The following is a 23140-nucleotide window of genomic DNA, read 5'->3' as shown; positions in this document are numbered from 1 at the left end:
CAGTAAACAGCTTGTAAAATGCTAAGAAGACTCCCATGCAGCATTTGTTACTTTAACATGTCTCCAGACCAATATTTAGTTCTCTAAGGATTCTGAAAAGCTTTAAAATCTATAATTCTAACCGGAGTCCTGGCTCAGCAGTAGTGCACCTGCCTAGCAAGAGGGAGGATCTGAGTTTAAATCCCAGTATTATCAAAAAGAGAGAGTTCCTACAAGCAAATAGAAAATAAAGTACAAAAATGTAACCAAAGTATGAAATCATTAAATGTGAAAATGTTTTAACTTGAGAAAAAATAGCTGAAACTGCAATAAACTTTCTGGACCTTTAAAAAGAAAAATGGCAAATTGTTGCCTTTCAAATTTGATTCTGAATTGGTTTTTATATGTAAAGTGACCACCACAGAACAGCTAACTCAATGTCTAAAACATTACCAAATTTACAATCTGAACACTAACTGGCATGGGCTAAAGTCCACAGACAGATTATTGCTCATTTTCTAGGGGAGGAAAATAGTAGGCATGGAAGTATGATTTACAACCTCATAAAAGGTTCATTTCTAGCCTTAAATGCTATACCCTGTATTTTAATAAACAGTGGCCTATAGCTGGTCAGTCGCCTCTCAATCATGGTCAAAATACATGACCATTATATCCACAAATTGTTGGGTTTCTTGCCATTTTTTTTCAAAAAGCAAGCAGCTCTCTCTGTTATAGAAGTTATTTTCCAAGAAATGATAAGCATTCCAAAGGATAAAACAGAACTAATGGGTGAGAGAACAAAGAATTTGTATTTTTAAAAGGACTATTCACTTCATAAATCAGTTGTTATCTACAACTGATCTGATTTCTCTTTTAAATACAGCCTTTACCGATAAGCGTTACAGCCAAAAAGTTATAGCAATAAGCATTTGGAATTAATTTTACAAGGTTGTTTGCTGGTCTTTATTGTTACTTAGAGCTCCCTATTCTCATTTCATTCCTTTTTCCAGATACTAGTTCACAGAATGTGGGATTTCTGAAATGCCTCTCATTCTCTGTAGAGTCCCTTAGGACTCCTTCAGGCATAAATCCTACTAGAAGAAAGCTTAATTACTTGTTCTCAAATTTAAGTACAATAAAAATATGAAACATTCAAATGTAGAATGCTACAGCCATTAAAAAAAGAAAAAGCACAAAGGGAATTATAAGCAATAATCCTAAAATATTCTATAGCCACTAGTTAAGGAGAAAGAAGGGAGAGAGGGAAGAAAAGAGGGAAGGAGGGACAGAGAACAGGAGAGAGGGAGAGAGGGAGAGAGGGAGAAAGGGAGAGGGGAAGGAACAAGAACCAGCTTAGTGAAGTAAATTTGGGGAAAGAATGGAGGAATTTTGAAATGTTAAAAATGTTATAAAGTTCTGAATCATGAGTGCTCTATAATTATAATTTATATCATAAAAGTATTACACAAGGTTATAAAAGTGTATATTGGCAACCCACTTTTAAAAGCCACTATATGAAGTAAACCCTTTTGATTAAGAGGAAAAAATAAAGACATATACTCAAACTTTTTCAGATTTGGGTACATGAAATTATACTCACATTTAATAATGCTGAACCCTTTGTAACCTTCAAAATATACATTTGTTTAACCACTATCCTGTTTTCTTCTATTCAGTAACATTTTTCCTTCATTTAAGGAGAAAAAAAGCCTGAACCATTATCTATGCAATAAAGCATTTGTTAAAAGCTTTAATTGAGCTAGAAGCTATTTGCTCATGCCTGTAATCCTAGTTACACTGGAGGTTGAGATCTGAAAATCTCAGTTCAAAGCTAGTCTAAGTACACAAATCTAAGGGACTCGTCTCCAATTAAATAGCAAAAAAGCCAAAAGTGGAGGTGTGGCCCGATACGTTAAAACACCAGCTATAAGTGAAAATGAGCAAGAACTTAAGGCTCAGTATCAGCCCCAGCATCATATCAGCCTTATAGTTCTATCTGGAGTCCTGGTGATGCAAAATCCTTATACCTGAAGCCCTGATGGCCTCCATGACTTCCAGTGCTTGCTGGTGCATTCACAGCCTCAACTGACAGCCCAATCTCACCAATATCTTTGAACCCAAGTCTATAAGACTAGCAATGCACAAAACTCTTCCTCCAGAAGTTTCCTTCTTCATATATTTTAGGTCCTGAGAACCTTCTCTCACCAGTTCCTGACCCATCCACAACCCTCTGCCCTGCTCAGCTCTTTCTGCTAGAATTAGCTCTTCTTCCACTAGGATCATAGGTAGGAGGTACTTAGCTACTTACTAGTTTCTAGCTCAATTTATTGCATAGATAATGGTTCAGGCTTTTTGTCCCCTTAAATGAAAGAAGAATGTTACTGAATAAAAGAAAACAGGATAGTGTTTAAACTTGTTAAACTTTTTTTTTTTTAGGATGTGCCAATCCTGGGGCTTGAACCCAGGGCCTGGGCATTATACCTGAGTCTCTTTGTGGTCAAGGCTAGTGTTCTTCCTCTTGAACCACAGCTGACTTTTTCTGAGTAGTTATTGGAGATAAGCATCTCACATAATTTCCTGCTCGGGCTGACTTCAAACCATGATCCTCCAATCTCAGCCCGCTGAGTAGCTAGGATTATAGGCAAGAGCCCCTGGCACCCGGCTTAAACTTGTTACTCTTAATTGATTCATACATATTCTATTAACTCTTTCTTTATACATAAAAGAAAAACAGAAATAAAAACTCAAAACATTGCAAAGGCTTTTACAGGAAAATATAGAATCATTTTTCCCACCTGAATGGCAATGAAATGGCTACTGTGGTTAATAGTTTATGCCTACACTGTAGGGAAAACTCTGTGCATACATAAATTGAAGGAGTTAAGCATTGTCACAACACCAATGCCCATCAGACAATAGATTGTCAAATGTTAGAAAATGTTATGCTGCTTCAGAAAATGGGTATATTGCTTACTAAATATAGGCCTTTTCTATAAAGCATGGGTTTAGAATCCTTGTTCTGAAATATAATACCCTACTTTAGCCCTTACATGCTTTGAAATTACAGTGCCTCCTCAAAACTATAATCTACCAAGTGAGGGCTGCCCGAATTGGTTTAAGTACAATTACTGTCCAAGTGAAACTGTGGCCAAGTACAGTCTGATGGGGTGGTCATTTTGCAAAAATGGTTTGTCCTGGCAAGAAACAGGAAAATAGGCTGGGTACTCCCTCCCTGGTACTCCCTAAGTACCCCATACAGGCTTTAATATAATAATTTTTCAAATTATACTCTAGTCCAGTCCAACAGTTCATTCCAAACATTCCCCTAAGAAGCTAGTATGTGTCGAGGCTTGTGCCAGACCCTGAGAACAGAAAATGCTAACACCCATACTGTCTCCTAGAGGTGCTAAAGCCAAAAGGAAAGGGTCATTTGGCATTCACAGGACAGTGAAACACAACATAATAGTAGAGGCATGTGCTGGGTACATTAGAGGCAGAGAAACAGGCCATTCTGTTGGGCCATTAAACTTTTATTTAGCATTTTCAAGCTGTGAATTCCTTGTTCCTAGCACAGTGCTGAACACATAGTGGAATTTTAATGCTTGCCAAGTGAACAAACATGAATAGCATTTAAAAACTCAAGGTTGTTTTTTTTTTTAATATTTGAATGCTTAGTATGAGATTGTTTGCACATGCGCTGTAAATAGCTCTACTCTTTAAAAAGTAGCCATTGTAGCTGTAGAGAACTGTAAATCATGTTGGAAAATCCAATAGTTAAACACCTGAAAACAATTTTAATAGAGAATGCCAAAGTAAGACAGGCCACATATGCTGTGGGCACTGGGATCTCAGCTAAGCATGATAGACAGGGAAAAGCAAGATTGCTGGCAATGGTAGGGAACTCCCTTCCTAAAGCCAAGGGGGAAACTGACAGGCTATTATAGGCCCAATGAGAAATGGTCAATCAACTGGAGGTCAACTGATGATATTGCTTACTTGGGTTTAGCAGTTATGGATGGGAACAATAAAGTTATTTATACATTGATTTTTAAATATTGAAGTAACAATTCAAATTAATACATATGAAGCTTGGATCAAGAATAGTGACCTGGTCTGACTTACAGGGACTGATCTTGTAGGTTTCTGAGCACAAGAACATGACCAGAATAGTACCTAGCTTATGCTCTCCTTTCTACAAGAAGCCCCTGGGGACCTGGTGTCCTGATGGAGACAAATGGTAAGCTCCAGGATTTTCAGTCTACTAAAGGGAAAAGCACTCAGGCAAGCAATGAGTTAAAATTACACAACTACTGTACAACTGACATACATAGATAAAGAGGAAGTGAAATTTTTCTGAAAGCTTAACCACCCTTATGAACACAGGGAGAGAGTGGGATAAGGAAAATCATTGGGAGACTCAACACTATAAAAGGAAACAGTCGGAAGTGGCGCTGTAGCTCAAGTGGTAGAGCGCTCGCCTTGAGCTGAAGAGCTGAGGGACAGCGCCCAGGCCCAGAATTCAAGCCCCACAACCGACAAAAAAAAAAAAAAAAGGGAACAGTCATAGGACAAGAATAGTATCAAGACACTGAATAGAGGAGGTTTTCTTTGAAAGTGGAGAGAATGCAAAGATCACACAATCTCTTCTTCCTTTAGTTCCACAGCGATTGGGGTTCTTGATTCTGAAAGCGTAATCTAGAATTACTGATGTGCACTACCATGCCCCTATCTTGACGGCTCTTTGTTCCAAACCAGCATTTGCATTCAGTGCGCATCAGAAACCTCTACCTCCAGGGACATTTAGTGTTCAAAGAATGTCCAACCCATGAGAACACTTCTAGATTTTTTGTTCCTTGTAAGCTAAAATTTTAAGCAAAATCAAGGAGGCAGGTTGTTCCAAAACATTGCCAAAAAAAAAAATCAGACTTTAAGTACTTGAGAAAAACTCAACTGGGTGACTTCATCTGAGGTTTCTTAAAATTATTGAAATAGATTTAAATTTCTCTAACAACTTTTCAGGTAATACTAGGTATCAATCAGAAAAATCTTTTAAGTTTTTGGTTATCAAAAGTATGGATTTCTCTTTTTGTGGGGGTAGGGAGATCCATTACGGGGCTTTAACTCAGGGCCTGTGCTCTCTCCCTGAACTTTCTTTGCTTAAGGCCAGCAGTCTATCCCTTGAGGCACAGCACCACTTCTGGCTTTTTCTAAGTAGTTTTTTTTGAGGTAAAAATCACATAAACTTTCCTGCCTGGGCTGGCTTCAAACCATGATCCTCAGATCTCAGCTTTCTGAATAGCTAGGATTACAGGCGTGAGCCACAAGCACACAACAAAAGTATGCATTTCTAATATTTACTATTATAGCAATATTATGACAGTGTAGATTAATAAAACTATGAAATAAGATTACTTTTGTATACTACAGTTTGAATATACATAATACACATAATATTTTTATTGACAGAAAATAAGAAGGTTCTAGAGGCTTCAGGATTCAAAGTTTTTATACCCTAATAATTAAACTGCTTAAGAGATGATACATTCTTTCAGATGGAGGCAAATTTGTTAGGAAATGGAAAGACTGGGAAAAAATTATATTAAGTGAAGTAAGCCAGGCCCAAAAACATAGGTCCCATGGTTTCCCTTATCTACAATAACTAGTGGATGTCTAGGACAAGCAGAAAAGGTCAAAAGCTATGTACATATGGCCATATAAGATGATAAGTGAAATGACCATGACAGGGACACAAGAGGTTTTATCTTCCTTGCTGTTGTTTTTAATGTACTTATAATGTACTATGTGATTTTTTTTTTGTTTCTTTGTATGTTCTTCCCCCATGGTATAACCCTTGTTTTCACTGTATTTGATTCCGGTGCCCTGCATCTTGTATATACATTTTTCTAATTTGGGGAGGGGAAGGAAAATAACAAAATTCTGAAATAAGGATACAGGATGACCCATTGTAACAAGAGATGTACAAGACACTATGCTGAAAATGAACTTTACAACTTTGGGGGTGGGGAAGAAGGAGTTGGGAAGGTAGGGAGGAAAGGAATGGTAGGGGAAAAACAAAAGAGGAGGTAACAATGCTTGGTAGGAAACATAACTGTTACCCCTCTGTACAGTATCTTTAAAATAAAAGTATCACTTAAAAAATGGAAAAAAAGAGATGATACAGACCATCAGCATTACTAAGGTAATAGGAAATCTAGGGCCAAAGTCTGTCTGAAATCCAATGAAATGTGTTCAGATAAAAGTTGCCTTGATTCACAAGGACAGTTAGCAAAAAATGAAATCCAATTATGAGTGCAGAAGAGAAAATTTAGGTTGAGAGCTAGAGGCAGTGAATAGGAACTGTGAAGAATATATGGTAGCTACTCAATCTGTGGAGTACTTAGCAAATCTGAGGTCAGAATCTTGGCTTGCTCTTCTGACTATGGGCAGGCAAGTCAGTAAAGCCTTCTTTGCCTTAATATCCTTGTCCCTGAACAGGTTATATCACTATAGGTCATAGGGGTGTTGTTTCAATGAAAGCAAATGTACAATAAAAGTGAAGGTCTCAGTACAGTATCTGCTATGTCAATTAGTCATCAAGGAATATGAGTCATTATTGGTTGTAAGAATTTACCAGCTAGCCAGGCACTGGTGGTTCATGTCTCTGATCCTAGGTACTTGGGAGACTGAGATCTGATGATCATAGTTTTTCTGGCAGTAAATTCTATGAGACTCTTATCCCCAATTAACCAGCAAAAAGCCAGGAGTGGAGCTGTGGCTCAAGTGATAGAGTGCTAGTCTTGAAAGAAAAAGCTCAGGGACTGTACACAGGCCCCAAAACTGGCATAAATAAATAAGTGAATAAATAAATAAATAAAATAAACTTATCAACTAGGTCAAAAAATGGCTATCTAAGATGTTAGAAGCAAGTTCACATAAGATACTTCACATAAAAAATACATATATGTTTATTTAAATGTATTACTATACAAACTTAATATTTTATTATGGTATTATATTAAATTGTGCTTATAAGACAACTTGGTCTTAATAATACATTGATAGGTACATAAATATATATGCACTACTCAAATGAAAGGCACTTTCCAAAGACCACTACAGGATCATAATGGCTTTCATCTTATTTAAGTCATGCAGCTAAACAAACTGATCACAAACATTTCCTGAACATGGATGTTTATCTGTTTTGATTATTAGGAATCAGGAGTTAAGAAATTGAGATCAAAAAGCAACTTTGACTCTGGGGGAGGCTGGATGGGACAGATCACATCCTTCTATGCCCTGCTTCATCACAGAGGGGAAAATGCCTACTTACCTGTATCACTCAGTAAAGTATGGCCTAGGGAGGGATTATAATCCTGAAATTGCAACCAGAGAGGATAAAGGAACTCCATCCAGAAATGCCTATATTTTTAGATACCTGTAGAGTTCTTTTGTATATGACACAGTACATTTTATTTCAACTGCTCAAAATATATACATATCCACAGATGAGTCACACCTCTCATCCTATCTACACAGAAGGCTAAGATCTGAAGTATTGTTGTTTAAAGCCTTCCTGGCTAGAAGAATCTGAGAAAATTCACATCCAAATAATGAGGGTTAAGTGGGTCAAGTGATAGGATGCCAGAAGTAAGCAAAAAAGCCAAGGAAGAATGCAATGAGTTCAAGCCAGGGCCAATTCAGGTGTGTGAGGGGAACCATGAAGAAATATTGAGACTTTTATAAAATCTAGTGGCCAAGTAATGAAACTTAATCTTCTATATATTGAAGCAATGTATATTTGAAATCATTTGCAAAGCAAGTCAACAAAAACTAATTCATTTGCTGGGATCACAATATTAAGAGTTTTAAAGAGGTTTTTTTTTTTTCATTAAGGCAAGGACAACAACTTGAAAATAAAATTGATAACAATAAAGTTTTAACATGTTATATCAGATTTTAGATTCTTGCCAGTAGCAGATCTGTCATCTGGTTACTGCTTGTGCTTTTCCTTTTTTGGTTAACTTATTACCCTTCATAGAAAAGGTAGAACCAGAGCAGAATAATAAACTTCAGATCTGAGTTTCGGTTGGATTTTGCCAAATGTTAAGAAAGGCAAACATCCCACCCAACTAAATGGAAAAGCACATGACAACTAGTGTATATCATGCCTTCTATTCAACCTCTGTCTAAGGAAAACAAGAAGAATCTCTTAATCCCTTCACACTCCAACCATGCCAGAGGGCTCTGTAAAGGGCTAGAAAGTAACTATTTCAGGATTTTCAGGACATATGGTCTGCATTGAAATTAGTCAGTTCTGATGTAGCACAGAAGTAGCCAGAGACCAGACATGTGTAAGGAAGAATGGGTTGTTTTCCAATAAAACTTTATGAGTATTGAAACTTCTAGTTAAAATTATTTTCACACTACCCAAAATGATGTCCTTCTTTTTTATTTTCCCCAAACCACTTAAAAGTCTAAGAGTTTTTCCTAAGCTGAGGGCCCTACAGAAAAAGATGACAGGCTAAATTTTGTTCTTGGGTCATAGATAGTTGACATGAAGTGAAGAAATGACTGAGATCCTTGAAGCAACAACCAGGGAAAAGGACATAGGGATACAAACAAACAAATAAAAAACAAAGGAAAAAGTTTCATTCTGGAAATATTGAATGGCAGCGTTGAAGTCTGGGGAGGGAGACTCAAGTCTTCCATTTGCCATCTGTCAGTGTGCACAAGACAAACACCAATATAAGGACACTAATATTTAAGTAACTGTAATGGGCAACTTTTACATTTATATTTTCATACTATTTTGGTGAGTGATCAAGAGTAGAAAATTCCACCTTATTTGGATAAGCTTACCATTTTTTGCTTGTTGTAATATTGACTTATAAGTGAAGGAACTGGTTGGAAAGGAAAGAATCATTTTATACATCCATGTGCTTTTGCTGAAATCAGCATAACGTTTACAGTGAGTGTTGTGGTTTGATATATTTAATCAGTTCTGTTTATGAAGATGGGTTTCCCATGCCTGCCCGTGTGATTTGAGGAATCAAAGCAGAGACAGTGTCTGCTGTGCAATGAAGTATGGCGGCTATCCTTTGGATGGTCATCGTTCTAGGGTCTGCTATATGCTCTGTGTGTAGGGATTTGACTACTGCCTTCCTATGTTTGTCAGATACAAAGATGTCATGAAAGGCCTTAAAAACTAGGTCTTTTGTAAAGAAAATTAAAAATCATAATCAGGTTTTCCATGGGGAAATGTAATTATTTATTCTGGTTTTTTGGATATTTATTTGGTATAATTTGTGTTCCATGCCAAAAGAGAGAGAAAGAGGGCCCTTTGAGTTTTCTATACAGGGGTACATAATAGCAAAATAGGGACAATCACTGCTTCACTGCTATGCATGAGAACATTACACAAATAAGTGTGCTGGTATATATCCATTATGGAAGTTGTTAATAATCCTGACCTTGGCTAGGCAGGTAGAACCACCTGTAATCCTAGCACTCAGGAGACTGCAGCAGGGAGGAAAGCTTACATACTTAGTGATACTCTATCTCAGACAAACAAAAAAGATCTAGGCTACTGAAATCCTTACATCCTTGACCATAATGTAGATTACAATGATGGAAGCAAGATTGCTCTACAGTGGCCAGCAGAAAGACCAGTACGATCTTTCAAAACCGAAATTTTTCATGTCATTTTTCTGCTTTCTGATGTGCTGTGTAGTTCGCAGAAACTAGAGAGGATGTGTTCACCACCACTAAATAATGGCTTAAGGAGACAGATATTTATACCCAGATTTAAACATAGCATTTTTTTCAGTACTATAGATTGGAAATTGAACTGTGGGACTGTTCTACTACTTGAACTATTCCCCCACATCTTTTATTTTTGAAATAAGATCTTGCTAATTAATTTTGCCAGGGTTGGCCTTGAAATTGCAATTTTCCTGCCTGTACCTCCTGGGTGGCTGAGATTACAAGCATATGTCACCACACCCAGTCCTGTATATATTAGAGCATCACATAGTATCTCCATAAATATGTATAATATTTATGTGCAAATTGAAAAACAAGATTTAAGTCCTTCCATGGTTCAACTCATGTCCAGAATCAAGTTCAAGTTCTTCATTTTAAAATACAAGAACCCACTTATTGGGCATACCTTTCCTTTCTACATCCCTGGCCTACACTTTTTAATACTAATCACATTGAGCTGAATTTCTGATATTTCCTCCAGATATACTATGTCCTGCCAGACCAGATATCTATGGCAATTTTCTCTTAGTGATGTCCAGTTAAGTTGATCATAATCCCTCTTGTTATGAAGAGCAAAGAGTGGTCTATGCTAGCTTCCCAGAGCCTTGCATGGGTTCTTGGTGTGGTAGATCATGGCAGAGTTGTCTGTTGAATGACTAATACTTAACATATCATTTTAGAATAATTACTGAAACACAGTCTACTTTGTATATTTTAACACATTAACATGATTTTATTACAAACAAAACCACTTCAGATTATAAAGTATTATGAAACTGGGCACCAATTATACAGTATAAGCAATCACCAATTGATTATACATATATAAGAGCTACCGTATAAAGCTTTTATGTCTCATTTTTTGTTCAAGCATATTCTTTTGCTGTAACTACACAGAGATGAGGACTGGAGGGAAAGACTGAATACTGAAGAAGCTATCCTGACAAGATAAAAGTCACAAGAAAATCAATATTTTCAAAAGGAGCTGCCAACAATAGACTTTCCTCTTGGTAGATGATTTTCTAGATGAGCTCATGAGAGCTATTAGGCAACTTTTGTTCCAGAGTGTGTTATGTAATTTATCTAGGCTTGCAGTATACTTACTGTAAGAGCTCACATCAGAGCTCAGTATTCCTTCTAATCCACTGTTCTTTGAAAGATGGGGTTTACCACAAATTGATTTTTCCCTTTAGTAGATAAAATTGAATGTTTTAAAGCCTTTAATGGAATTTGAAATGCAGAATTTTAAACTGAGCACTTATTAAAGTAAAAATAGTTAAAGGAATTTTGAGTTTTCGCTAATATTTTTGTTTATAATTATCCATGAGTTTTGTCTATACTTCATGGCTGGTATTTTAAAGGAACAGTACAATGAAACACAGCCATTTGTGTCAGGGTTCTCAGATATGACATGGAGGCCATGCTACTGCTTACTGTGTGGTAGAATTTGGAGAAATACTTGCATTATAAACTAAAGTTTATCCATACTTGTTGGAAGAGAAAAATAGATGAAGAGTGGTAAATGGAGAGGGAGTCAAAGAGAGGAAGGGGAGGCAAGATTTCGCTAAATCTCTTGTGTGTGTTTGTGTGTGCACTCATGCATGCACATACACATATGCATAGACATATATGTTAATTTAAATGTATTTCTGTGTATCTGAAGGCACTGTGCAGGACAGAGCAAATGTTCACACAAGTTGAACAGTGGAAGTTTTGATTGCTTAGAGAAAACATCCTTTTCTTTAAGAAGTATTAGAAATACACTATTATTAACGGTATTATCCAACCCAATGAAGTAAGAACTATTCATCTTGATCTCTACTCAATCTACAGAACAAAAAAATTGACATATAATGTACTATTTACTATTAAATAATAGTGGGGGAAATGGTGGAGTTTTGTTATAGAATATTCTATTTCTATTAAATGATGGTCTTTGCCAGCCCATTGAAAAGACAAAGACGACGTTGGGAAGGGCTGTCATGTGGAAAACCATGGCCACCAGAATGCCTTGTTGCCTCACCACCTCCCTAGGTAGCACATGCTTAACAACTCAAGAAATTCACTCAGCTCCTCAGTTTCTTAAATGTTAATCGCAATTAATAAGAATGGCATTACATGTAACAATAATGTTTATTTTCCCAGTTCTATAACTTTTATAAAGCAGTCCATTTTTAAACACAGGGAACCCAGGGGTCAGTAAACAAAGAACCTGGGATTTTAGCAAAGAGACATTCAATATCATATCTACCACATGCTAGTCGGTGAATTTGAATAAGCCAGTTCAGTTCTCTAAATGTCAATCTACTTGCCCCTCAGACATGGACCTGAGCAGTTGAAATGATGAAGCCCCCCCTCAAAGGTATGCAAAATAAGGACTCATTGGTAGTGATCACAGAGCATCCGACCCACAAGAGCAACTAACATAGTTGAGCCCTCTATCCTTCTCTGAGAGAGGCCAGAACTATCTGGAACATTTTGATCATTCAATAATATGTATTGAGCATCTTTGAGATGCCAACCCGTTGACCAGCGGACATCAGAAAATTAAAATGCAGCTATGATACAAGGCAATTAGATTCTATCCCTAAAACTAAAATCAATTTACAAATATTTTATTGTATCTCAGGCATCAGTATACAAAATGTAGCCAGTTACCTTGCACAGAAAGTTGTTTTTTGTTTGGTCTCTCTTTTTTTTTTAGAGAAAGCCTGAAAGAATCAAGAGATTTAACATGTCATTCTCTCCCTAATAGGAGGACAACAGAATAACCCTTAGAGAATTATACAATGTTTCCTCATAATCCTCAAAGAACAGAACAAATGTTCCTGCTGAAGAACAATTCCTTAACTTTGCTAAATTATAGATATAATTTTACTCAGCTAGTAGCTTCTCTTTTATAGTGAGTTAAATCCATTTCAAGCCAATGGGCTTTCTCTAGCTAGCAGAACCAGTGAGCATCTTCTGCAGGCTTGCCAATAGGACAGGTTCCCTCTCTGGGAAAGAAAATAGCACAAGAGGATGCTCCAGTTCAAAGTGAACAACTGTCTGTCTCACCCAACTTTACCAGGGATCAGGAAAATTCTAAATTTTATCCAGTGATATGCTTTGTGCTAGTAGGTTCTTCAAGAGAAGGTTAAGTTTAGCTCTGCTTCTAGCTGCATGGATAGGTGTGGGGGGTTTTGTTTGTTTGTTTTACTTCTGGTTTTCCTGTGCTTACTTGGACATAAGAGTCTCATGGACTTTACCACCCAGGCTGGCTCCAAACTGAAATCCTCAGGTCTCAGACTTCCAGGTAGCTAGGATTCCAGATATAAGCCACCAGTGCCCAGTTTAAACTTCCTTATCTTTTTAGCTGTAAAATGTAAATATTTACCAACATTCTAGGTATTTACTCACATTATAGGTTACAATGTAAATGTTTACCCCATGAACAAGGTGTGTTATACTCATAAGCTGACATGTTGAGTTTAAAACCCTTTCTACAACTACTTAAAGACAATATGTGTGTGAATGAGAGAGAGAGAGAGAGAGATAAAGAGAGAAAACGAGGAAGTGGCGCTGTGGCTCAAGTGGTAGAGCGCTCGCCTTGAGCTGAAGAGCTGAGGGACAGCGCCCAGGCCCAGAGTTCAAGCCCTACGACCGACCAAAAAAAAAAAAAGAGAGAGAAAACGAGTCCTCATTTCCAGTATCTCAGAACATGATCTTATTTGGAAAGGGGTCAATTAGTTCAGACGAGATCTCCAACTGCAGTGTGAGTATCAGTCATCCAATATGACTGATGATCTCTTAATAAGAAGAAATTTGGAGCCAGGAGCCAATGGCTCCCACCTATAATCCTAGCTACTCAGGAGGCTGAGATCTAAGGATCATGGTTCATGGTTCCTGCCAGCCCGGCCCGAGCAAGAAAGTCCGAGCAAGAAAGTCCGTGAGACTCTTATCTCCAATAAACCACTCAAAAACAAGGACAGTGCCCAAGCCCAGAGTTCAAGCCCCATAAGCAACAAAAAAAAAAAAAAGAAAGAAATTTGGAGACACAAACATACAGAAGACACAAAATACAGAAGACACAAACATACAGGCAGTAGTGGCTCATACCTACAATCTTAGCTACTCAGGAAACTGAGATCTGAGGATCACTGTTCAAAGCCAGCCTATGCAGGAAAGTCTGTGAGACTCTTATCTCCAATTAACCAACAGAAAACTGGAAGTGGAGCAAGTGGTAGAGGACTAGCCTTGAGCAACAAAGCTCAGGGACAGCATCCAGGCCCTGAGATCAAGTCTCAGGACCAAAAAAAAAATACAGGAGAATACTATGTTGACACGAAGACAGACATCTATAGGATAGCGAGCAAACTATCAGAAGCTAGAGGGTGGAACATACACACTCTGAAGCTCTAGGAGCCATAGTCATTCTTACACATGGGTCTGTGGAACAATAGATCTCTGGGGTAAGGTACCCAGTATATAGAGTGCATATGATACTTGAAATGGTACTCTCTGTATCTACTTGAAGGTTAGAGGGGAAAAATTGACCAAGATGCATTGGACTCATAAACTGACATGTTAAATTAAAACACCTTTGTATAACTACTTAAAGAAAATTTTAAAAATTCAAAATTAAGACAAGCAAGATCATTAGAATAGCCCTTTTCAGTTGGAGTTTAAGGAGATGAGCTGCTCTTAAATATATAGAGACAGTAGCTTCAGGATAAATTCATTTACTCACAGAATATTACATCAATGATCTCATGATCTTCCTTAGTTCTTAGTTCATTGGGACTCTGAGAGTATGTAATTCATCTGTCAAAGAGTACATTTGGACACCTGGCCGCTTTAGCATAGAAGCTAGCCATGGATAGAGCCAGAAGGATTCGACTGAACAGTCTACTTCAATTTCTTTACCTTGCTTCCACACACTTCCTTCCTCTTTCTTTCAAAGAATGGCACAAATGACAGTTCTATTCATTAGGAGCTATATACTGTACTCAGAAATGTTACCAACAAAATCTAAATAAAACAGATTAAATTCTAAAATATCAAATCATAATTATAAGTTAGAATACTATATGTGTCAGGATACATAAAATAGGGATATCTTGGGGAAGGAGGAAGAGGTTATAAGAAAATGAGGGAGAAAGGAAAGAAGGGGAAGAAAGAGAGGGGGGAGAGAGAAGAACAGAGGAAAGGCAGAGCAGCAGAGGCTTGTCCTGAAAGTCATTCTAGTGCATTCTACCATGACCACCTTGGCAATCTATAAGCAGGTATACATTAATGAGAGAGGTGCAGAAGGATCCAGATTTCCTCACAATGTCCTTAGATACTCACAAGGTACTAAAACATATTTTTCACTAAACACAGAATTTTCTATTCTATAACTAGTGGCAGGTAGAGACAATATAATTCCACAGTAATAGTGGTTGTGCAAGTTATTCTCTCATCCATTGGCTGCATCACCTGGGAACCTGTTTTAAAAAATGTAAGTTCTCAGGTCTCACTTCAGATCTAGAGTCAGAAACTAGGCATAGAATTCAGCAATTTGTTTGTGCTTGTGCATATTTGTACCAAACCTGGGGAATAAGTTATGGCATTCTTTCTCAAGTCCATGATTACATGTGACTCTTCTGTGCTATAATCCATTACACTCTCTGCTTACTATCTGTGAACTTTCAATTCTGTGTGACAGGACAGAGAGGCCAAATATTCTGCTAAACATTCTGCTAGTGCTAATATTCATGTAAAAACCAACTGTGCAACCTCACATATAATCAAACAAAAACATATCAGAACAAAATACAGTTTGTACTTCTTTCATTAACAAGTTTCAATTACAGGATTTTCTGAGGTACTGCCACTTAGAGTATAATTTTATTCTCTATTGTTGAACAATTATCTCTTAAGACAACAGAAAGTAAATATGAGTATAAATTCTGTGTCTTCTCTAATTCAGATCTTTTTCATCACCTGAATATTAATATCAATATAGTATATGCAAAGAATCTATCAAGAAGGTAGATTATATGGGAAGACCATGATCATCCAGAGACCCTTACTAAGAATTAAGAAATAATCCATTTTCACTTGATTCACAGGAATCTTGTAGTGAGCACTTCCCGCTTGTACCAGATACATACTGATTTCCTATGGGTCAGTTAGCTCCAACATTGATTGCATTTACTTACAATCATTGTAACCATGGCAAGCCATCCTCACAAGTAAATTCTCTTTCCAAAGCTGACTTACAATCAATACACTCCGTTTCTGAGAAAATGGATCAACTTAGCCAAAATCAGTTAAGGAGTTTTCTCTAAAGAAGACAGTGAATACAGCATGAGTTATTACTAAGGGGCCCTCTGATGCCACCAGTGTGCCCAGGACAGTCCTAGTTTAAAAACTGTACCTTTACAGTCATTAACAGCAGCCCTTTCAACCCCAATAGTCTGGGTTGGCCAAAACATTGTATGGCCAGCAGGTTGCCTACAATGGGTTTGTGTAATGCTAGCTCTAGAATTGACAATAAATGCCTCCATCTATCCACACCCTTATCTTGTCTCAATTTTGTGTACAGCCTGGATTGAAAAATGAACAGAATAGAACTGGACTCAAATCTCCCCCACAGGTACTCTTAAGCAATCTGAAACCATTTCAAGGTGGAGCCCATCCTCCCATGGATGGTCATAAACTATTAAAGACAAATTATTCAGCATCTCAAATCTGTACCTTAAAGACATAATAAATGTTTGCAAAACATAGTGTACTAAAACCTGATAGGAGTCTATCCCTCTAATAAATATGCAATTCCATGAAATGAAAGTATATCCATATTTCTATCTCTGCTAATGGTAAAATTCACCCAGGCAATGTAACTAGCACCTTAGGACAGCATTTTCTCTCTCCCCATTGTGTAATTAATTGCTAAATCCATTGTTTGTATTTTAAAACCTCTACTTATTTTTCCTCAGAATAAAATTTCTAATCCAGAATTGTTAGAATAGCTTTCCTCAACTTTTTATCCCTCTCCAATTCCTCTCCCTCACTTCAGTTCCAGTTATCGCAAATAAAGCAATCTCTTTAATCCAGTGCAAGCTGGACTGATAATGGCAATCTTTTTAGCTTTGCATTTAAGACTTTTATCAGTTATACTCAAGCATCTTTTTTCACCTTCACCACAATTATCTACCCAACTACAATCTCTCCAATGATTCTTATTCAAGGGTGGTATTGCTCTCCTGTTCCAGTGTTTAGAAATGTTTGCGGAAATGTTACTTGTCACAGTGTTTGGAAGCATGAGGGACACTTAATGGGCAGGGGCTAAGGTCACTAAATGTCCATCAATGTAAGACCCATTTTGTGAAACAGAATGACCTTGTCAAAATGTCAAATAATTGGCCAGGTTAAGACTTATCCTTCAAACATATGTACATGGTTCCTTCTATCTAGAATTTACGTAACCCTCACTATTTCTGTTTTCTCTAAAAATACTATTGCACTTAGAAATACAATTCAGATTTCTTTCTTATCTCAAGATCATCTTGACTGAGTAGTTATGAATTGAAGATATATGTCAATGATTTAATACCTACTGATATAGCATGTCATGCTATAAATGCATGTAAATACTATAAATAATGAATAAACTGCTTACTTATTTCACATCATTGTCTCTTTTTCTTCAATTTCTTTACTCCCTAAAACTTCCTTAAAAGATATTCCTCTTATTTGAAAGACTAATATTCACTTAAAAGATGAGAAACAATCTAGCAATGATTTTTTGGATTAAGACATAAACTGACAGAATACCATTTTAACAGTCTTTTTTTATCATGCTGAATGTAGAATTTAGGATACTTTCAAATAAAATATATATTTTATAATGCTTTTCTCATTAAGGGCATTTTATTTTAAAAACCTAACATGTATATATTAGTTGCAGGTAAAGTTTAAATAGATAGTTCCCAGGTAACTGTTATAAATAGAGCAAACCAAAGAGAAGGTTCCCAGTAGTTAAATTCCTTTGTGACCTTTTAGTCAGTTTTTTTTTTTGTTGTTGTTCTTTGGTTTGCCTTGTTAGGAAGTTCTTACTCACTGTAAGCAATAAGTACAAACTACAAAGTTCTATCTAGCCAGCATGTGTTTGAGATTTTATAAGGAAAATATTTAATCTAAATAAATGAAACTTATGGGACTACATGGTATACTTCTATACAAATATGAAATAAAAGTGTTGTTATCCTATCACATTTTTAAGTTTGAATATAGACTGTTTCTATAGCCTATTAAACTATATTTTTCAGTGAAAAATTTCAACTTAGCTCATCCCCTGAGTAGATCAAGCCATAAAACATGATGGAGAAAACTCAAATGCTCACTTGCACATCTGTTCATATCTGGGGCGCGGTGTCCATAGTACCCCGATGGGCAGGAATGCAGGCACTCTCCATACTGACGCATCCCTTCTCTTCGAAGGAAGAAGAACAATTTCTGCTGGCATCGGCTGCACCCATTATCCTTTGAACAAGACAAACAACCCTTGCAAGTAGGATTTGATACATAGCTAGCTGTAAAAGGAAAACAAAAGAGCAAAAATGAAACATGTTTAAATATGAGTAGGATCAGACTTCTGCTCTATATACCATGGTAAAAGTGTCTTGTCTCCATGCTCTATTTCTATAGAAATACAAGAATTATCATCTCTCCCTCCCCCACCCCAATGAGGGAAAACAAAAAGAAAGAAGCAGCAGCAGCATAAGGAAACTCAGTGAAAGCCATTAAACCATGGAGGGGAAAGATAAGAAAACAAAGAGCCACTGAGCAATCAGTAAGGTTAATCTGACTAAATTATGATGTATGCATGTGTGAATGACCGTGATGAAACCCTTTTGTATAATTAATATACACTACTATAAATGGATCACAGGAAAGTAACATAGGTTATGTCAGAGAATGATGGGTACCAACAAGAGGAGGAGGACCAGGAGAGATGGTGAATGCCAGTGAATGTGATAAAAGGACTTTATAGGCTTGTATGAAAATTAGAATATCACACTGTTGAGATTGTCTCTAAAAAAGATGGCAGCAAGAGAGAATGAAAAAGGAGTGAGTTTAATCAGGAAGGGGTTATACTGTATATCTATATGTGAATCACAATGAAACCTATCCTGTACAATTAATAAATGCTAATAAAATCCTTTTTAAAAATAAGCTTAGGGCTGGGATGTAGCTCAGTGGCAAAGTGCTTGCCTAGCAAGTACAATGTTCTGGATTCGATCCCCAGTACCAAAAAAGAAAAGACAAAAATTTTTAAAAATAATAAGCTTAATACACAACTAGAGGAAACTTGGAGGTACAGTTGAGGCCAGAAACTGAAACTGAATAAATTAAGGATTAAACCAAACAAAGGCAGTGTTTATTGCAGGGTCCTTAATCCAGACCCAGAAATATGCACACAAGGAGCTGACATTTAGCCCACTTTACATGGATATGAGTTGAAAGAGTAGTTTGTCCAAAAAAATACTAGAATTCCTTACTCCAACTTCCCAGACAAAAGAAATCCAATGCTCAACTGAGGAAATAAGGATGAGAATAAATATAAAGATGAGATAGGGAGGATAGGAGGGGAGGGGGGAAGGAAAGGGAAGAAAAGGGAAGAAGAAGAGAGGAGGAAAATGAGAAGGGAAGAAGAGGGGGAAGGAGGAAGGAAGCAGGGAAAAGAAAGAGAGAGGAAGGAAGGGAAGGGGGAGGAGAATGGAAGGGGAAGAAAGGAGAAGGGAGGAAGAGGAAAGAGAAGAAAAGAGGAACAGGAGAGGGAAGAGGGAGAGTGGGGACAGGAGAGGGAGAAGGAGAAGGAGAATATAACCTATAAGACATAGAAACCCAAGCACACAAGACATCCAGATGTGAGGTCTACATTCAAATTGTTACTACAAAATGGGATTTGTAAGTCAAGAAGTTAACAGAAAAAAATTATTCAGGTCCAGGGAAACACCCAAGGGGAACAAAAAACAGATATATAAAGCTATAAAAAATTGTCTTTAATCCTTAAACTTCCATGAAACATCCATGAAAAATATATATCAACATCCAATAAACAGATTATATAAACAAGCAAATTTCCATGAGGAAGTCATCCATCTCAGCAAAAAGCAAAATTCATAACGAACCAGAAGAAAATATCCCCAAACATGGGACTAACAGCAGTGATGTGAAAGTTAGAATAAAATAAAAATTCTTCAAAAAAAAAAAACTCCAAAACCTTCTGTGGATAAGTTGAATGATAGACTGGAAGTTAGTAACTAGCAAAGAGATGTAAGGACTTACAGGAAAAAATATAAAAAGGTAAGAAACAGGCAATAAAAATATGAACAAGTGCCAATGTACACTTATTTTTACTAGAGAATGAGTAACACATACTATTCAAAGAGATCCTGCTGATTAGTTTCCAGAACTAAATAAAGACAAGTTCTTAGATGAAAACTGGATCCAGCCAGGCTAGTAAAGTAAGTCTGTATCTAAACACAGCTTAAAGATTAAATTTAAATTAAAGAAGAGTAACACTATTTATAGAAGAATAAAAATTTGATGCCAAATTTCTAGTAGAAACAATAAATATTACATAATGGGATACTATACTCCACGTAATATAAAAAAATTGCCAAACTATAATTCCATAAGCTTAGGAATAAGGTCAAATAAACATATTTCCACCCAAAAATCAGGGGAAGAAATTTATTTACACACACAAACACACATACACATACATACACACACACACACACACATACACACACTTCACAAAAGTAAAACACCCTAATAAACTGTTTATTAGGGAAAGCAAAATGAAATCTATATAAAGGTAAAATTCAAAAAGCAGTAGAGATTATACCAATTGAAAAATATGTTGAAGAGCAATTTAAATATGGGTTTTAAAAAATAAGTATTAATTTGGAGTTTGTGAAAATAATAACTGGAAGACTTGAAGGAGAAGCCAAAGCTAAAGCATTCTAAGTTTTACTTTATTAAGGTAGAACAATATAGAAATTAAACATTCAGTATAATTCACTGAAAGTAACTTTAAGCCATTGCCTACAGAAACAGCATAAGGTCTACAATTCTTAGACCAGTATTGCTGCAAAGAGATGTGATAAATGTATAAGATATGAGCAGGAAGATAAGACACAAATGTCTCTGGGTGAAAAAGACAAAACTCACACTGGTAATTTAACTCAGGTATAAAAAGAATCAAAATATAGACATACATTCATTTAAATTCAATACATATATAATAAATAATTTGTAAAATTTACATATAGTATGCCATTACATAAATCATATGTGAATTTTTTATAGATGCGATTCTGTTGGATATTGTCATAATTTATTCAGCTTAGGTTGAGTTATAAATATATTTTCATAAGAAAGATCAAGATCCATGTTACTTGGAATTGTTGGCTCCACTGTTGGCAGTCTCTATTTACCCTACCCATCAAAGATACTTTCTTATGGGGGTCTTCATGCCTACAATCCTAGCTACTCAGAAGGCTGAGATCTGAGAATCATGGTTTAAAGTCATTACAGGCAGGAAAGTTCCTACGACTTTTAACTCCAATTAGCCACTGATATAAGCTGGAACTGAAGCTATGGCTCCAGAGGTAGAGTGCTAGCCTTGAGCAAAAAAGCTAGACAGCACCCAAACCCTGAATTCAGGATCCAATATGGGCGCACACACACACAAAAGAATAACAGTATTCTTCACTTTGATTTCTATTGCTGAGTCACTCTTCCTGCTCTTATACTCCCTACAGTATTTCTGTTACACTTCAATCTGACCAAAAGATTATGATTCGTAAAGCAGTTTACAGGGAGCTTTCTAGTCCCCTGCCCCTCCAGCTGCCTTCTGGAAAGAGTTCATCTTGATATTGTGCTTGATACCCTGAGCAAGGCTTGCCTGAGTTTAAAAACATTGAGATATAGCTCAACTTCTCCATGTATGACAGGGAAGAAATGGAAGGGGCTAGAGTGAGGAAAACTGGGGAAGAGTGGAAGCAAACTATTAAAAGTCCCTGATGACATAAACAAGGTGGCCATGGAAAACCCAATTCTGATTTTCAGAGTCATCTAGGAACATCATCTACAATACAAAAACCACATAGTATAGTATTTGGAGAAGAAAGCCATGACTCTTTGTGAAAGATACTCGTTTAAATATGAGCCGCCAGGAGACTAAGGTGGGAGCAGGGTTGCTCTCTGGAGTTGAAGCAATAGCCACACTACAGAGTCCTCTTCAATAAGTCTGAAGAGTTTTCTGCCTACCTTCTACTCTTGAATGTAAATTACAGATTTGGAAAAAGGCTATATCAAGGTTATCAAAAATCTCAAACCTAGCTTTGAAGTGAGAAGAGCATTTGAAAAGTTCACATATACAGAGTAGTTTGGAACAGAAGATTCTCTGTCTCCCAGTCATCACAGACTGAAGTTGAAGCTATACTTTTAGTTCAAAGGTTAAGCCAAGAGCTCTTTATCACCATAAATCACACTCCATAGGAAGAAGTAAAGAGGAAAGGGAATTACAGAACCAAGGGAATCAACACAAATTAAAGGCTTTTGCTGTTGTTTTGTTTTTATGTATCAGAAGCCAACTTTCATCTTGACCACAAGCATTTCAAAGTCAACAGATCATGCCCTACATTTATTTTTTTAAAAGGTATTCTTAAAACCATTAAAAGAAATAGCTCTATTTACTTGAACCTGGATAGACTTAAACAATGAAAATGACTTAGGGAACACTTACCAGAGTCCATATCTTAAATATCTTTATAACCCTACACAAGAGGAATTCTCTTAAAGCAAAAGTGATGTGAGCCACACCCAGACTAAGTGCACCCTCTTTGCATCCTCCAGTCTTCTTCAGTCATTTATAACACTTTAAGACTGAAGACAAGAGCGTAAGTGATTTTTTTGCCTCTTACTCTATACCACAAATAGACTTTCAGTTTAATTGGCCTGCAACTACCCTTATTGTTTCCCAGTCTGTACATCCATCAGTAGCTTACTGGTAATTAAAAAAGACTTTTCCATCTGTTATATGATAACCTCACCAATCTCTGTGTCTAAGCACAGGCAAAGTAGACTTTTAAACAAGACTTAAAAAAAAAAAAAATCAAGATCTTAATAAGTTGAATGGCTCTGCCTTTTGCTATGAGATTTCATTCAAGCCTGCAGGTGAATAAACAGATTTTAATTCCCAGCTTTGATGACCATGTTTATTTGCTCTCTCTGTGAGCTTCAACTTTCCCAACCCGGAAGCCTGCTGAGATCCAGAGCCTCATTCTTCCAACCAAAACACATTTCTCAATCTAGACCCACCCAACATTCTAAAGATGAAATCAGTCATCTAAAA

At 36.7% G+C, this 23140-nt stretch overlaps 1 protein-coding gene across 2 annotated transcripts in view; it reads right to left on the bottom strand.

The window, feature by feature from the left end:
- Rspo2 (R-spondin 2) overlaps positions 1-23140 on the bottom strand; it is a 133119-nt gene that overhangs the window by 44839 nt on the left and 65140 nt on the right. For both annotated transcript variants that reach the window (XM_042673181.1, XM_042673182.1), the window contains exon 2: positions 18114-18302. In XM_042673181.1, coding sequence (XP_042529115.1) covers positions 18114-18302 — 189 coding nt within the window. The remainder of the gene's footprint in view (positions 1-18113; positions 18303-23140) is intronic.

Source organism: Dipodomys spectabilis, unplaced genomic scaffold, assembly GCF_019054845.1.
Source record: "Dipodomys spectabilis isolate Male_0828 unplaced genomic scaffold, ASM1905484v1 ptg000783l, whole genome shotgun sequence".
Classification (NCBI taxonomy): Eukaryota; Metazoa; Chordata; class Mammalia; order Rodentia; family Heteromyidae; genus Dipodomys; species Dipodomys spectabilis.
The sequence above is the reverse complement of the archived record's forward strand: the minus strand, read 5'-3'. Positions and strand labels throughout refer to the sequence as shown.